Raw genomic sequence first — 18,224 nt, forward strand, 5'->3', positions numbered from 1 at the left:
AGAACCTGAAGTCCATTATGAAGAAATACAATTTTAGTCTACTAGTTATGCCAAATTTTAGAGATGATAAACAAATATTTTTTAATAGTCTGATGTACATGGAAAGAACAACCAGCAATGACCAATGCAATCTCCAACCCTAATGTATTTTGTGATTGAATCTTCAGTACTGGATTTTTACTAGCGGCAATACTGTCCTTTGCTTACTAAAAATATCCAAGGGATTTGATGTGATCTGTGTAGCAGAACAGTACAAATTTCCTAAAGGCCTGGGGATAGTGTTATGTTGATGCTGCTGTTAGACAATATGCATAAAGGCATATCTGCCATGGCTCTTTCCCTGGCCCATGGCTTTAGTGCTGCAGGGATGGAGTAACAGCATTTCTTAGCACAGTGCTGCCATAAAAAAACACCTGGGGTGTTTTCTCAAAAAAAGACTGTTGCGGGTGTGGGGGGACAGGGACACATCTGTAAGGTGTCCAGTTGCACAGCACTCCCGCAGTGAGCATGGTACCAGAGCCATTGCTTCGGGCAGGTTTGATCATTCCTTCCACACTGCTGGGTTCATCTTGGTGCACTGGGGCAGAAGGGTTCATGCAGGGCTCGTGTGCGTGTGTTACCCCAGCACGTACTGTTCCTGAGATGTTACTGAGACTTTGGCCTTGTGCTTGGGACTCCTGGATGTCCTGCAGCTGGAGCAGAGTTAGGTAAGCCCTCAATTCACACATGGTTTAGTTGTAAGCGCAGGATGGACACCAGGATATGGCCCCAAGCAATAGATGGTTATGCAGGAGTGACGTTTTCATCCTGTCCGTTTTAATTATACGGCTTCTTTGTTCTCAAGTGGCTTGCCTTACGGCAGGAGTGTTAAGACTTTGTTTCCTCCCTAGTGCTCATAAGGTGGTCCAGGCTCTCTGTGACTTCTTATCCTGCTTAATTTTCTGCCCATTTGTGTCCTTAAGTTTCCAGATGGAAATTTCGGTATCGAGCAGGGAGGCGTATAAGGCACTGGGTGCCCCGTCCTTCCCGCTTTCTGTGAGACAGCCCTCCTTTACTCGCCTGCGGAGGAGCACCCGCTCTCTGCCTGGTGCTTGCCATGAGGACAGGCGGGTTGTTCCTTTTCACACTACAACACTTCATGAAATTCTTCAGTTCAAACCCCGGGCTGTGGGGGGCAGCTGACCTCTTGCTCCAGCTGTAGGCAGCCGGTGGGACGGGCTGCCAGGCCAGCTGCTGCCTGGAGGGCTCGCACAGGGGCGTCCGGGGCAGGGAGGGCGTGGGTTTTAGTGCAGATTAGGGACCTGTGGGTGCCCTAGTTTTCTCTGTAATGCGATTAATTTTACCCTCAGGGCCTCTGCCTGCCCCTTCCCTCTGGAGGTAAAAAGGCGTATCTGTACCTGCCCCCAGTGCGTTTTGGGGAAAAATAGAAGGCGGAGGAAAATGAAGTGATTACCTTGGCATGGAGACCTACAGTTCATTTTGCTTGCATCCTCTGTTTGCTGTAAGATTTCTTTGGCTTTAGTAGAGTAATATTTATTACAATTAATTACGTTTAAATGGGCCATGTGGTATTTGGAATGGAAGTGGGCACACTGTGCTGCGGGGATGGAAAAATATGGCAGCGTCCCCTGGGCAGTAAATTTATGACACAGCTCGGGACGAGAAGATTCAGCTGAGACCCTGGCTATTGGGATCTTGGGAATGTGTCACTTATTCCTGTAAGCAACATTGAATTTGACCCATGAGGGGCCAAGCTTGCATCCCCACATTTAACTATTTTTATTGGTCGTACGCAGATTGATCATTTTACCTTGATGCAGTACTTGCAGAACTGTAATTACAAGTGGGTGCTTACAGCGTTGGTAGTTTTGGAGAGCAATGTGTGTGTTTTTTTGCAGGTAATAAAACGGAAAATCCAATTTGCAATTGCAAAGCAAGCCCCTGAGTGATACATGATCTTCATAGCAGCACCGGTCAGAGGGTTACGGCTAATCACAGTGCCGGCTTGCTTCCCTGGTGGCCTCTGCCTGAAAACTGAATAGCGAGCAGCGTGAGCCTGCACCTTGAGCCAGCATAGATTTAGACACACCAGCTCCTAGCTTATTAGGTCCTCTTTGTCACAGTGCTTAATCCTGCTTCCTGATCCTTGTTAGAACAGGGCTGCCGAGGCCCTTAATAAAGGAGATGGGTGCGAGGCTCCTAACGAGGCGCACTGAAGCGTGAGGCAGCGAGGGCAGTTGCCGCCTGACTGACAGAGGGGTGAAGCGCTCCCTGCCTGTTGTTATTCCAAAAGAACAGGCCTCGGACAGCTGACAGATGAGCCTGCTAAGGTAATGGTAACTTGTTGATAGGCCGATATGAGGTGCATGACATCTTTTCACATAGTATAGTGGTCTGTCTTTACTCTAATTGTGTTAACCCTTTTTATGGAGAGAAACACGTCAAGGATTAGCTGTAATGTAGAACATGCACCGAAATGGCCAGCAAGCACACGGCTTGCAGCAGCTCCCATAGCGTGCATGTATGTTCATGCTACTTACACCAGTGCCTTTAATTTTTAAAAACTAGCACATCAGGTTGATTTCAGATTTCTCCCACGGCTTGGCTCAGTCAGTCTTCAGAACCTTGTAATTTTTTTTGCTTTGTTTCCCATAGTTAAAGATTTTTTTTAATTATTATTTATTACTTTAGATTTCTGGGGGAGAGTAGGCCTCTCATCGTAAAAATCACAAAAATAAATTTAGAATGGTAGCACAGATTTCTTATTTTAATTTAATGAACACGAGGAAATATTTCAATGGCTAGACTGTCCTGGAATTCAGCCTGTTGTATCCACAGTCATGAGCTGTTTCAGTAGCGTGTACTGTTTTGGTTTGGTCTCTTAAGTCTTCCTGTCAACAGAATAGGTAAAACTGGCATGTTGCAAGAATGATGTTTTTGCTTGTTTTTCTCAGTATAGAGAACTATAACCACAGATCAGTGGCAGGATCTCGGTACAAAAAACACGGGCACTGGGAAGACAAAAAGACTGTTGGGCATCACTTGTTGACATTTTGCTTGGAGCAGTGATTGAGAAATGCTTTGCAATACTAAGCTTCAGCAGAGCAAACTCCTACCACAGTGTCATTCCAAGCCATGGTGGAGAGGGATACTTTGCTGAATTGTCCCATAGGCCTGAAGATTACGTTTAATGGTCGAGTTATGCGAGACTATTAATGCTGCAACAAAGCTAGGAGGTTTGGAGTTAGGAATCAGGAAGCCTCAAGTTCTACTGCAGTTGTTCTGCCCAGGCTGAGTGAATTTACTCACCTGCAGAAGGACACCCCAACACCTATGCACTATTAGGTCCTGCTTAAAATTAATTTGATGAATAAACATTATATGCAATGTAATCCTGTTGTTCAATCCTGTTGTGCAATATGTAGTAGCACTGTGAAATTAATAGAGCGGAACTGCATTCATCATGGTAGGAACTGCGATGTCATCCTTTTCCTCTCCACTAAGACTGAAATATTTGCTTTTATTATAGTTGTACTTGCTGAAACAAATGAGGAGTTTTATATTCACAGCAAGATATTTCTTTCAAATTTTTCATATTTCAAATTTTTTTCATATGCTGTTTTGTTTAATCCCTTTCAGGTAATTTGGATTTGACTGGTCAAAAGCAAGTCTTCAAAGCGGAGAACAATCCTTGGGTTACCCCTATCGCTGACCAGTTCCAGCTGGGAGTATCTCATGTTTTTGAATACATTCGTTCAGAAACATATAAATAGTAAGTATTACATGTCACTTATATACCGTAGCTGTGTTGGTTTTTTTCCTGTAGTGTTTTTGGCAAAGTGTTATAGATTCTTTCATAATCTATGCAGTAGCTTGGTATTCAGGGAAAATATGTAAACCTGTGCATTTATATTAAGGAATTTTGTTGACAAGAAGGTAAATAAATGTGATTTAGGCATGTTAGGAAAGCACAAAGACTGTTTGATATTGTCCTGCATTTCTTGTTCATTTCTAAGAGCTATTAAGTAACATGAGAGATGTAAAAGAGCAAGCATTACTAGTACTTTGAGAAGTACTAATTTTAAGTATGTACAGTAAGGTTTTATAGACTGAAATAGATATTTGTTAACGTTTTTGGATGCAGGTGGTTATGTTTTGAAAGAGATGTCTAGAATTCAAACCTATTTTGATCTGGACTGGTTTACAAAAGTCTACAACCCTGGTAATTCAAATACAGATACTAGTACTTTCTTCAACAGTGTAACTGGAAAAAAATAAACCTCATGCTGGGACTTCTCCATTTTAATTCAAAATTCTATGTACAAATGCTAAGCATTTGTTTAGGAAATAATGTATTTAATCGTTCACTGAATTGAAATATTTCTTTTCAGTAAAAATTTCCATGTTACCAGTCCACAGTAAAAATTTAGATGGGAAGTTATTTTTACATGCCTGGCAACAACCTTGATACTGTCTTCCTGGAAGCAATAGGTAGTACAACACACAGTACAACCTCTAGATTTGAAAGTTAGTTTTTGCATTTCCCCTTTATTTAAAAAATATATTCTAATAATTTAGAAGCATTTCTGACAATTTTTTTATATGGTAGCTGTCTGAATTGGAACTCAATTACCAAAGGAGAGTATTCACAAGTGAAGGTTTTGGGATTCCAATTAAGTAACTGAGATGTAAATTTCTATATGAAACTAAATGATCCAGCAATGGCTTTTGTAGGCTGTTCTTAATTTACAGAATTTAAGTGAAAAGGATCACAGATGGGAGAGTGGTTACAAAAATTGTGTGTGTCAGAAGTGTCCTGTTATTTAAGTGGTAATATGTGTTCTCAAGATAGATTTATTCGTAGATTTAAGTAGACTTCAACACCCTTCTTCCAGTAGTACTCTGTACTACAGACATGGTGTAGGGAAACAGCTGTGTATCTCCTTAGACCATCCCTTCCCCACAGTCCATTGTGTAGCTGCATCTAGATTTCTTGATAATGTTTTGTAATTTTTTTCATTGCCAATTTTATATTTCTGTTTGCTGAGCAATGTAGATTAGTACCCTCATGCAGTTCTCACAGGGACAGCTCAGGGCATCATGAGGACAGCAGTTTCAAGGACTGAAGTGCAGTTTTGAGAATTTGACCCATATTCAGTTTGGGGGGGTGGGGACGCTGTTGTTATGTATCTCTTTAGGAAAAAAAAAAATTTATAACTGTAGATATATTAAACTGCTCTAGCAACTTTCCTTGTGCAATCAAAATTGACATAAAAGGTTCTGTAATTCACCACTTGCCTCAACTATTGCTCTTTGTTTTAAATTAGCGATATTATGTTTGCTGTCTTGTTTTAAATTAGCGATATTATGTTTGCTGTCTTGTTCTGTGCTGAGGTGTAACAGTGTCTTGTTGGTTAATAATGGCCGATTTTGATTTTGTCCACAGTAAATATTTGAAGCCTGTATAGTTAACAGTGTAAGCAAAATCAGACTCTACCCATTAATAGGGGGCGGGAATAAAATCAAAGAATCTTTCCATGGCTCATTCATGGCTTCTGTTTTGATCTTGGGAGCTTATTCAGTTAAAATGTCATTGTTTTCAAAGATTGGTGATGAAAACCAAATGCATGCAGATGTTAATAATTAGATGTCTTTTTTTTTTATATTCAGCATATAACCATTTTAGATTTAAACCATAAATTAAAAATATCTGTATAATTTTGTTAGAATCCCAGTAGCAACTTCTTTTGATTCTTGACTGTACTTGTTTCACATGCTGTAAAGAGAGTTTGTGGATTTTCCTGCTGAAAAAGATTGTCCTTTTTATTTGCAGTTTCCTTTAAATATGTGATCTGAGAATTACTTGGATGCCACCTGCTACAGACATTTTGCTGTTTGCGTTTGATTTTAGATGTTAAGAATCATAAGCAATGACATAATGTAGGTAGCAGGTCTAGTAGCATTATTGTGCACAAAAGCAAATAAGCTGTGAACACAGAAGAAATGAAAACTCCTTTTTGTGATGAAATTTTGATCTTTTCCTGCTAACAACTATATACCACCTTCAACTTCCTTTTTCTTTCAGAGCCTATGTCCAGGTACTGTGTCTTTTTTCTCGTTAAGCAAATCACAAGGTTGAGATGTGAAGGTAGTAATTTTTATCTGTAGATATCTAACTAAGCAAAATTGAGCTCATGGGGTTTTTTTTTGATTATTCAGCCAAAAGAAAAATTTAAAAATCAACTTGCAACATTTGATAGATCCAGCCAGCTTAACTTTCACTCTGAGACAAAGCAGTACAGTTAAATGGATGATTGGATAGAATGCTGTTTAGATAACCTCATTTGCAACACTGAGAAGAGAGAACAGCTCACATGTGTTAGCAGCTGGCAATCAGATCAGTAAGTCTACTTTCAGGTACTTTCATAAACCAGGAACTAGCATCTATATGGTAGATGGATTTTGAGCTCCAGAGATGGTAATTGTCTCCCTATGCCCATTGCTTTTGCTGGCTGATTGGAAATATTGATTTTGCTTTGTTTACAAGTCTAACTTTGTCTATACTAGCTAAGACAGAGAGGGTTTGCTCATACAATCACAAGTGCCAAGTTTCAGGGGCTTAGCAAGTTACGTTTCACTAAGTGGGTTTATGCTAATAAAGTTTATTTTGTGTTTGCAATGACTAGAACATCATATTTACTCAGCTGCTGTTATCTCAGCCAGAAAGGGGTAACTCAGTAAGTCTTGGCAATGCACTCACTTGCAGTCACGTTACTAAACCTTGAGGTTTCTACTGATGGCTGGCACAAGCCATAACTGCATGCTGCAGTCAATATCGGAGATTTCCATTCAGATTCTGTGAGGTTGCACTTGTGAAGCAACTATGAAATAGATCACAAACCTCTTTCCTTTGTGAAAGGTACGGGCTGTTTCAAGCATATTTAGTGAAAAATTACACCCCATTTTTAGCCTTGTCTTAGGATATTCATGTTCTAGTGATTAATTGGTAAGTAGGGTTGACACCCATGAGGGATGATTATGTCTAAAGATAAAAAGTCATTTGTCTCGCATACTTTTACATTTTCACACTCCTGTTTTACATGGTACTTATGCACTAAGTATAAAACTGGAATTGCACTTTACTTCAGAAGCATGTTAGCCAGCAGGACCCTCAGATCAGCACTTCTTACTTTGCAGCTTCTTTCATTTCCTTTAATTTCCTTACCTTTCATGAGAAATGATGCCAGATGATTTTTTTCAGCTCTCATTTTTCAAGGAAGACTTGTGCTGACAAAAAGATGGGCCATATATTGTGGCAGAAAATGTGTGTGGAGGGGCTCTTAATTCTTAACAGGAAATTCAGCAGCTCTTGGTACTTTGCTAGCTTTTGTTGGCTAAAATATGCCCACTGCACATATCATCCTGTGACAGCATCATTTGGAAATAGGTCAGTTTGCCAAGTACATTATGATTCTTAATCTCTGACTGCCGTGCTAACTTTCTGAAAGTTAAGTTAGTAAGCTGAATTTTGACTTTGATTCTATATATACTCAGGAGCTGTCATTAAACTCCCTGTGTGGTGTCATGATAGTGTTGAAAAGCAGTTGGAAGAACTTGCTCAAACAGTAAAGGGTAATGGCAACCTCATCTCCTCAAAGGGCTTAACTAAATGTTTTATTTTTTATTCATGCCTTTAGTCAACATTCAAAGTGACCTTTATGTTGTAAGCATATTCTCAGAGGATCTTCTCTGTCTAGGGTACTGACAAAGAGATGATGGATTGTATGATTTAGTGGTTACAATGTACTTAAACAAGTGCAGACAGACATGAATGTTTGAAAGAAAACAGTGAATTAAGCTCCTATGAAGAACTGAAATCCTGTGATGCTCGTCAGGATCAGTGTAAGATAATTAGTGATTTGATTAAGATGAGGTAAAGCTGAGATGTGCTATTGGTACCAGTGGGTGGGTTTGGCTGCTGGCATTTACAGAAAAGTTAATCCAGAAAGCTGCTCTTTGGGTACATTTCTGGCATTAATCATGTGCCTTTGATCAGTCTTCATGTGAAACTTGCTCTTTGCCTGTTTGTTCTTGTAACAGGGTAGTGATCTTGCTTTTATCACAGCAGAGTCTATTGCAGTCATCATCACTTGATAGTGTAATCTCAGCTAAAACAAAATAATTTGCTAGGTCCTGAGTGCTTAGAATAGCATTCAGACTTATAGCATTCTTAAGCTGCCATTGAACCCAGCAATCACCTTTTAATACTTTATTTAATGATTGTTGTCTCCCTGTTTGACCTCCTTATTCCAGTGAGGCAGAATTATGATAGAACAGTCACCGTTTGTTAAGTTTCTAGAAAGCAGGTTTTCCCCACGAGGCAGTCAATTTAGAGTCAAGAGTCTCGACAAGATGTTTTGCGAGAGGAAGTATGTTGCACTTTTCACATTTCCATCAGGAAAGGTGGTAGAAGAGCAAGCCATTTTGAAGACTGACACATTAACTCTTAGCAGAGGAAATGGTTTGACAAATGCTGTGCTGAGCATATATTGCTTGGCAGCATTGGAACATAGGTTTCCCTGGGCAGGCTGCTCTGTGCTAAGCATTGTAATTGAAAACCTCATTTTATCGGCAGTGACAGTCTGGAAAATCCACTCTTGATTCAGTCCTCTATTTAAAGACAATCGCCCCAGCTTTCTTCTTGAGAATGAATTGTTGTACTGGACCCCCGCTATTATGTAGCAGCTACTTCCAGGGCAGCAGACGCAGGTCATGAAGTAAGAGATTCTTCTTCTGGGTTATATTAATGGAAGAGTATTTCAGCATTTATTTTTAACAACTAGAGGAGACTGGCAAGATTCTCAGAGCAATGCACTAGAATACAAATAGTATCCTGAAATAACTCCTGTTCTTATTCCACAGTTGTTAAGCCTATAAAATTTCAGCTGCGTGATTGGTGCTGTCCAAGATGTAAAGATGATGATAGGTAAAACCACCTATCATGGAGTGGAAAAGAGGTCAAAGAAGTAAAAAATCCATGTGTTGGTGGTTGGGAAGCATGTTGGGGAAGTGGGAATTGCTAGCAGTTGAGATGGAGGCATCAGCAGGTTGAACTGATAGGAGGAGAGATTGTCCTGGAATGCTGTTACTTGTGCAGCACAGTCTTGGATCTGCAAGAATTTTTTTTTTTTTTTGGTCAGCACAAAAAGCAGGAGTAAAGTGACGTTTGCTGATGACAAAAAGCTAGCAGCCCAGAGGAAAACCAGTATGCCACACAGGAAGAATTAGAAAATGAAGAGGAAGTGAGGAGTGAGGGGAAGAGAAGGAGAAGCACAATCGCCAGAGCTGGGTTAAGAGAATGGAAATTTTCCAGTACAGAAAAGGAAATATGATGCAGTTCTCGTCGTCATGTTTATGAAAGATGAATTCAGGCAAGAACAGGCAAAGTAAAGAAGGATAATAGGATGATAAAAGGAATGAAGAGCCAAGAGGAGATTTAAAAGGTGTTTGGTTTACTTAGCAAAGCAAAGACTGATAACAGAGATCACTGCTGTCATTGGGAGGGAGAGGGGGAGGAAGAGGCTTCATTTAAAGCATTAAAAAAAAAAGGTGGACATAAGAACAAATATAACTAAGCTGGTCAGGTGTATGTTTGAAGGAAGATCTCTATTAAGGGAGCAAGGTAATAACCTTCTGATAGAAATAGCCTTCTGACAGAAGAAATGAAGGCCAAAATCTTGTTTGTTTCAAAGTGAGCACTGATCAATTTGAGCAGGAGTATATGATGTGATTGCTTGTGGCAGAGGAGGGCTTGTCTATGATGCAGGCAGACCTTTGTGCTCCTGTATTCATGTCTCCTGATCTTCCCTATATATTTAGATAACTGCACAGTGCAATTGACATTAAGCTAAGGGAGACAAAGCTCTGTTGTCTGTTAATATAAATAAAGCAAAAGATTATTTTGCATATTTCTGCATTTAATAACTTGTTTAAACAAACATGTATGGCAGTTTTGTGCAATAGTTTAAAATGACTAAAATTTTTTAATAACCTAATAATTACTCGTTATTATATACATTATATATTCATTAGGAAGAATTCATTTGGGGTTATAAAAATCTTCATAATATTCCTTTCTCCACTTAGATTGAAGAGATACACAGAGAGAATGCTTCTCTTTGGCTGTCTCTAAGTAAAATTAAATAATTTCTTGTATTATCCAGTCATCTAATCTTGTAACAATACCAAAAAGAACCAAATTGAGCACAGTATGATCTCAGGAGTAATTTTTAATGGTGAGTATTCTGGACTCTCTGGGGGAAATAAAGACCATAGAGAGGAACACAGATCAATTGCTTTAAATGTCTTAATGTGGATTTGATTCAAAGGAGTACGGTTACATGCCTCAGATGTTTGTATGATGCACAGAGGTCAATGAAGATTTAAAGAACTTTGATAGTGTGAGTCTACCCTGCCTTGCTAAGAAAAATAGGCCACAATAAAGGCTTTTTTCCTTCTTTATTTTTCTTTTCTTTTGTCCATAGTATTCTTTGGTAGTTTGTGGAATAGAAGGCTTCATGCATTAATTTTCTCTTAGGCTCAGCTCTACAAATACTTACACTTCTATAACAGGTATTCTCATTGTTCCTAGAGGGATTGCTCTTGTGCGTGTGCTTGTAGGATGGACTTTTAAGTACTTCTTTTCCCTTCTCATTTGCACAGTGTGGTTGTCCTGGGCCCTGTACAAGAAGTAAGATGGTGTTATGTGTCCAACAGTCCATTGCTGGAGCTCACTTCTATATTTCAGACACTTTTTAGCCTGGCGTCTTTACCATTTGGCCCTTGATGTGGATGCACCATCTGTGCCAGTGGTAGCTGTGACCTTGTGTATTTTAGGGTGGTTTCAAAGACTGGGTAAAGATAGTGGAAAAGAGATTACCTCAGTGGTCTACCTTAGGCGAGATTCTCTGAGATGCCACATCTCCTGTGAAAATGAACTCATGGCAAATTAAGCTTTCCTCGAAGGATGGCAGGAAGCAAGATTCATCATAGCTAAGAAATAAACAAGTCTTAACAATCCTGGTTCACACATTTTGATCACGTACCAGTAAAAAATTTTAATTAACCAATAAAAATCTTTTATCAACCTGATGTGGGGAAATATAAAAACGTCATTTACGTTTAGTTCTGTTATATCCAAGGCATGGTACTGTATATTTTATATGAAAACACTGATTCGTATTCCAACCAAATGTTGTATTTATTGGCTGTATTTTAAAAATTGATAAATATATTAGTACATTATTTCCAACAGAGAAAATAGATGACTCAGAGTCCTGACATCTTTAGACAACATTTACATGCAAATCTGTAACTCTTCCCTAAAGAAGAGCAAACTGGAACCCATGTTGAAAGATAAACAAGAAAAACAGTATCTCTGTATATTTGTGTTTATATATTACTAAGATGGATATGTAATAAAAACAAAGCTATCACTGATGTATCTGACAGATATAGATACTGCACATATAAATACTGGTCTAACTACTGATATTACCATTCCATTTGATGTGAACTTTCATATAAAGTTTAGAATATTATGCAGTAATCCATTTACCACGTCAAGGATGATAACCCAGGGCTTAAGTCACTGGGGCAGATGTCTAGGGCTGTGTTAGAAGCAGGATTGGAATGAAGAAGTGAGGAAAGTGCAGAAGCTTGAGGACTTGATGGTAGGGAAACAGTGACAGTAGGATACAGGATTTGAGTAGGGAAACAAGACAAAAGTTGCATCTAACTACAGGGCAAGGCAAGATCAGTAGCTGAGTTAAAAATCAGTGGTAATTACAGTAAAATCCAAAATGAGAAACAGGTAGGGATGTGTCAAAGAAACTGGTAAGAAACAGAATCGAGGACCTGGCCTCGACTGGGACCTGGACAGCTTGGGGTCTAAGCAAGCAAGCAAAGTGTGAAGTGTGCAGCTGCAGGCAAGTGGCACCCTGAGCAGCAAAAATGATAGGTGGGACTGAAGAAAGTATGGGCAGTGGGAAAGAGGGCCGATCCAACGTAGGATCTATCTTGTTAGGCTCTGTCATTGGAGAGACTGGTTATGGCTATCTGATTATGATAAATCCTAGAAATTAAATGGGGCCTTTTCTGAACTGTGATAGTGAGATTATTAATGATGAAGGATGGAAAGTCATGTTCTGTTAGGCTTCTGTTCTGTGTTCAGTCCAAGCAGGATGATCTTTTAGGGAAGATGAGTTATTTCTCAGTCCACTAAGTAGAAGCCTGACCAACATTTTGTTGTGAGAAATGGTTTTAAACCTCCAGGCCTGTGGACATGCACTCAGAAGGCTTAGGAGGCTTGACTGACAGAGTCTGGACTCACCAAAGTTCAGTTTTAATTAAATTGTGGTGTCAGAGAAATGCCAAAAAGTGACAGAAGTGCTAGTATCCTTCCAACATCAAGGAAGGCAAATAGACAAAACTGGGTTATTATGACCTAGTTTACTCTGACATCAATTTTGGGTTAAATAATGAAGAAGAGACATGGGATTCTACTAGTGAAGATTTAAAGAATATGATTGTAGTATGAATATAATTAATACAATTAAGGCATGAATATGATTTTGAGAACTGTTTCCTAAAGAAACATTATAAATTTGGTTCATCAAGGCAACTCTTTAACTACATAGAATTTGGTGAAGCATTTAGCTTGTACAGCTGCACAACATTCTCATTAGAAAATAAGCACTGTATAATTTCAATAAAACACTAAGAAGAATTACCAACTGTCTGATAGGTCTTGGGAGATAATTACTAACAAGGACATTTCTGGTAAGCTCCATAGAGATCTGACCTGGAACCGTTCAATGTTCTCCTCAGGTATTTGGAAGCAAATAAATAGTCGTTTCTGACTAAAAATTGTAGATGACCTGGAAGTTGGTGAAAGACAACAGTGAAAATATGGGCTGTCCTGGATCACTTAATGAACTGTGCCTGTGCATAATGTATTTTAAAGCAGCTCAAAGAAGAGTTGCGTATCTGTGAATAAAGTATGCAGGATATACCACGTGTTGTGGTTATGATTACAGGAGGAGATAAAAAGGAGTGAATACTGCTTTCCAGAAAGCAATTGGCTCTGAAAAATGTTTTAAGAGATGTAATATAACTGAAGTGCACTGTCAGCTCGCAGTTCAATGCTATATCTGAAAGGCCTAAAAGAAGCCTTGGGTTAGTGAGTACAGGAATAGGAACTTACTACTTTCAACATCAGCTAAGGCTGATACTGAATTCAGTTCTGGTGTCAGTAGTTTTAAAGGGATGTTAAAAATGTGTTGAGATACAGACACCTCAAAATTATTTGAGAGCAGAAGTCAAGCAGATTAAGAAAAGAAAGCAGGGTACAACCTTGTAAAAGGATATTTATTACGGCAAGCTGCCAGGGAAAGTAGCAGATTCATTTTCTCTTATTGTCCTCTGATTGCTTCGGGATACTTTCTGGGAAGATGTGTTTTAGAGCAACATCTTGGTATGAAAGTTACTGTATGAACCATGACGGCTTTTAATACATTGTGCCTAGTGTGCAAAGGTGATGATCTGTTGCCTGATTTTAGACTTTACCAGAACTGCCACAATTTTAAGGCCTCGTATCCCCAACAGTGTGCTCCACTGCTCTAGCTGCTGTGGGCATGGTAGGTCCAGCTCCTCATCTCCAGGTTCAAGGGGTTTTCTCAACATTTCTGGGTAGTGTTGTTGGTAACTAAAGGCAGTGTGTCCAAAATGCGTGCAATTAAGAAACTTGACTGATGTTCTCTGAAGGTGCCTCACCTAATTTTTTTTTTTTTTTTTTTTTTTGTGGGGATGTTGCAGAGAACAGAATTTGGACTTTACAGTAGGTAACAAAAAGGATAGAGGATTTTAAAGAAAATCCTCGAGGCTGTAACAGGGAGAAGAATAAATAGGAAACGGCAGACAAAAAATTACTAATTGAGAACTAACGTGGAAAACGTTGGCAGCAATAAGGGTTTTCTGGTGAACTTGCGTAGCTAACAGTAAGTAGTGGTAAGCCCATTGACCCTTTGTAATCTTCAAAATTCAGTTGATTTGCTTTCTTGTTTTCTTCTTCAGATTGGTTCTTTACAACCAAACAAGAAGAATTACTGCACACATTTGCTGGTTTTATTTGAGAGATAAATTAAAAAGTGGCGCTTTTATAATCAAGCAGAACTGTCTGCAATTTCTATTCTCTACACAGTCATATCTGTTTTATTACATGCTGGCTTTTATTGAACTCCAGTTTCTTATTTCAGTCTCGCATTATTTGAGAGGTTTGTGTGATCTGTAGCAATTTTTTTACCCTACTGGTGAGGGCTATCAGTTAGATAGTGTCCCTAATTTTATGATTGCCTTTATCAGCTGTTCATCCAGTGGAAGGCTGCGGTGGGAATGATTCTGGTATAATTTGCTGGAGCCACTTACAGTGCAAGCTCTGATAAACTTAAAAAGCCATGATTTTATTTTAGCAGGTATTACGGCCATCTGGTTTATATGCACTTTTACAGCCCCTTATACCTAAGGCACAGTGTTGAAAATTGTTACGATCAGATTTCATTTTAAATTCTTGTTATTAAAATTAACTTTTTCTTGAAAAGTATAACTTGAAAATCAGGAGTTTCTACTGTATATGACACAGGATTTCTCAGTTCTGCATTTCAGTGCTTTCCCCTGTCCAAAAAAGAAATGTCCTACTGTTAACACTGGAGATGGTCAGATTTAGGTCCTATTTAGGCAAGTCCTTTTGACTACAGCTTTGCAATGGCTTTTTTCTATTCTGTACCCAATGACATTAATAATTTAACCCTAAAAATCTGATATACTGAAAATCAGTTAGTATCAAATATCCCAGGAAAAAATATCCTGTAGTTTTTCTTCTTTTATTACACTTGGTTGGGAAATCGGGGAGAGAAATTATAGTCTTAAGTGACGTATGCAGGAGCATAAACAGTAAATAGAATTCCTTAGGATACTGACCATTTTAATTGCTTCAGCTTCACCAAAGCAATAATAAGAAATGCAAGAATATTAGCCCTCTTCATAGTTTTGCCAGATGTTTTAAGAAGCTGGCTCCGGTGCTAGATGGAAACAGCAGCATTTATTTCACTGAATGGGGAACAGTGATTCCCTGAATCCTTTTTGTTATCCATAAAGCCCACTTATAAATGTATAATCAGGTTTTCAATCCTACAGTCATATATCTTGCAAAAAAATGCTGTCACATGATGGTAAATATATGCAAAAGTAAATGGAGCAAATCCTAAATCCAGTGCTGTAAGTATGGTTCCCCTTGACAGGAAAAGGAGAAATTTGATCCCTATTCATATGTATACCCAGATCCCTTCCTCTGGCCTGCTCCAGGGTCTGGTTTTGTGGGACTTTCTGCACATTGAATGTTTTTGGGAGTTATCCAAGGAAAGAGAGTGGGACTCTTCAAAGGACTCTTCAAAGATGCATTGCAAGAACCTGCTACATGCAAAGGCCCCAATAAGGAGATATCGCAGTTTAGGAAGAATGGGATTTAGGCATGGATATATGTGTGCCAGTTTTGACTCCTGAAATACCAGTGAATTTTACTCACAAAAGCTGCAACTCTGAGAAGACAGTTTTTAGTCACCTTTCAACTGGATATAATTTCCAAGCTAAATTCTGAATGTTGGTTTTGATTATTACATTTGATATTCTGTCTCCTGTTCATTTCTTGGCTGTCCCAAATTTAGATTTACTCTAATGTTGACTTTAAAAAAAGGAAAGGTATGCAAGGACTGACAGTGATGATCCTGAATATAAATTATATCAAGCAAATTGATGCAAGATAAAATTACCAAATCAACCTTTTTTATTCTATATTTTATGGAATATCTAATGTATGTTTGGCAATAATTTACTCTTGCACATGAATTTCTGACAGTTTCGATTCTTTGGGCTTATTAATCAATGTAGTCAGCACCAGAGCAATTTTTATGAGACTCACTAGTCATCAAAAATTTATTATCAGATAAATCAAAGAAACAACTAGCATCTTAATAGGGTGAACAAAGTGGCATGTAAAAGATCATTCAAGACTGCATGTTTTTGACACTTGTGTATTGCATTTACTGCTAGGGTCAGAGGGTCAGAGGTTTTGTTTGCACTTTCATTAAAATAGTCATCACTGGGACACAATTCCTTCCTTTTGTGCTAGACTTTCCTTCCTTCAATTTTTTATACATATATATGTATATTTCACATTAGCACCATTCTGGTAAAGCATGAAACTTCTATGTAAAATGTAATATAGAACTTTAATTAAAATCTAAAACTTTTATAGTTGCAGTAGATCGTGTGTGCTTCAGGAGTAGGGTGGGATGGAAGTATGTTGCGAGTAGTACTGGCATGCCCTGAATATGCTTCAGTCTCTGATCGGTTGCATAAGGAGCTCTGATATTCATTCCAGTTAAACCTCCAGTGTCTTATTTGGTACAGTAATCTTTCTACGTCCTGAAAAGATTACTTGTTTCTTGTTTGGTATTTTAAGAAGAATTTCCTGGTCACACTTCTTGTAGCTGTTGTAACCAAGTAAAGCCAGAGCTGAATATTCCCAAATCTACCTTTTTGTTAAAGCGAAATGCTAATCTTACCAAAATGCTCTTGCATTTAACATTTGCATTGGTTGAGTCTCCTCCCCAGTCTGTGCAGGAGCAATGGGCTTCCCTGGCCTGGCTGGCCTGTTGGACTGCAAGGGGATGTAGCCACAGGTGTGTGGTAAGAACATACTGGTGACAGCACTGGGAGCATGGCTGGGGGCTTCACCCTCCCCTGATAACTGCTGTTGGCTCCCTGGTGCGAATGTGTCGGCGGGAAAATCCACGTGCAAGCTGGTAGCCCTGTCCTCAGAGGAGGGCGAGTGTTTGGGGAATGGTGAAAATGGGAAATTGCATTGTTTAATGGAGCCTGGCTTCATCTCAGTACTCAAACGTAGGCATGTCAAGCAGTTGCGAGAGGGACGAAAGAGTCACCTTAGGTTGTCCCTGTAGTCAAGGGGGCACCTCAGGGGCCAAGACAGTTCACCAAAAAATTAAGTCATGCTCTTGAGGCCCAGAGGGGAAGGCTAGGCCCTTGGCCACCGCTCCACAGGTGGTACGCTGCTGAAGCAGAGCGACGCCAACCCTGTGTGTCCACCCCTGGCTGTGCGTTCCCACCCGCGTGCCTAGGCCCGCACTGGCTCTCGTGTGACCGTGTGGCAAGGGGGTTCGGGGAGGTGACACAGCTGGAAACTAATCACTTATTTTGGCAGTTTTAGTCTGAATTACCGCCTTGAACTCAGTGCCTTACCGCCAGTGCTAGCCCAGAGGGCAGTGATGCACAGCTGTAGAAGAGGTAGCCCAGCTGGGGTAAGTTCAAATTGTAGGGGCTGGTTACATCAGCCCCTCAGCTGCGTGTCCGAAGGCACAAGGAGGAGAACCTGGGTCCTTATGTGCATTTTTCACTTCATGCACCAAATGAAGCAAACCTCCTGTGAAGAGAACATGAGTGCTTTTAAGAACTTAAAAATAAAAACTCCCCAACACTGGTGAACTAATGGCAAGTCTGGATTTGTCTATGTGCAGAAAATAGGGGGAGAGGAAGAAGTCCTGACAGACTGTATTTCACATGAATCTGGTGATGTTGAAAATACATGAGTCTCATTAGTGGAGTTCTTGTAGCTAGCTTTCATATGTTTTGCCTAATAAAAAAATAACTGAAGGGAGATTGAATTTATTCTGTGTTAATAACCAGAAAGGGTGTTTCTGGATGGCTACCAAGTGATGCAGAACTGTAAATGACACAAAAGAAACCCTACTGTTCCCTCTTCCACCCAATGCATGCTTTTACAGGAGAAACATATTTAACTTCAGCATTGTCTTTTTCTGTGTTTGTAGTCCTAAGTATGACTGAAAACAGGGCTGTCTATGGGATGAACGGCTTACAGAAGCACTGTTGTCTGGTAGCTCTTAAAGTTTATCTCCCTGGTCTGATTCCAATTCAAGTGAGTTATGGCTGAAAATGGTTGCTGTGGGTTGCTCACTTAGCGGTGTATGTAAGGTGTAAGAGAACTAGATATAGTTCCCTTACTTCTCTTATAGATATAAAGGTGTGGTGGTTTTAAAACTAATGATAACATCCAGTAATCAACGCTAAGATTT

General features: G+C 39.4%; 1 protein-coding gene across 3 annotated transcripts in view; it reads left to right on the forward strand.

The window, feature by feature from the left end:
* RSU1 (Ras suppressor protein 1) overlaps positions 1-18,224 on the forward strand; it is a 110,627-nt gene that overhangs the window by 42,128 nt on the left and 50,275 nt on the right. For 2 of the 3 annotated variants that reach the window (XM_075492711.1, XM_075492713.1), the window contains one exon: positions 3,640-3,772. The exons of the other annotated variant lie outside the window; for it this stretch is intronic. In XM_075492711.1, coding sequence (XP_075348826.1) covers positions 3,640-3,772 — 133 coding nt within the window. The remainder of the gene's footprint in view (positions 1-3,639; positions 3,773-18,224) is intronic. 3 annotated transcript variants of the gene reach the window in all.

The sequence above is a fragment of the Mycteria americana genome, chromosome 2 (genome assembly GCF_035582795.1).
Source record: "Mycteria americana isolate JAX WOST 10 ecotype Jacksonville Zoo and Gardens chromosome 2, USCA_MyAme_1.0, whole genome shotgun sequence".
NCBI classification, from domain to species: Eukaryota; Metazoa; Chordata; class Aves; order Ciconiiformes; family Ciconiidae; genus Mycteria; species Mycteria americana.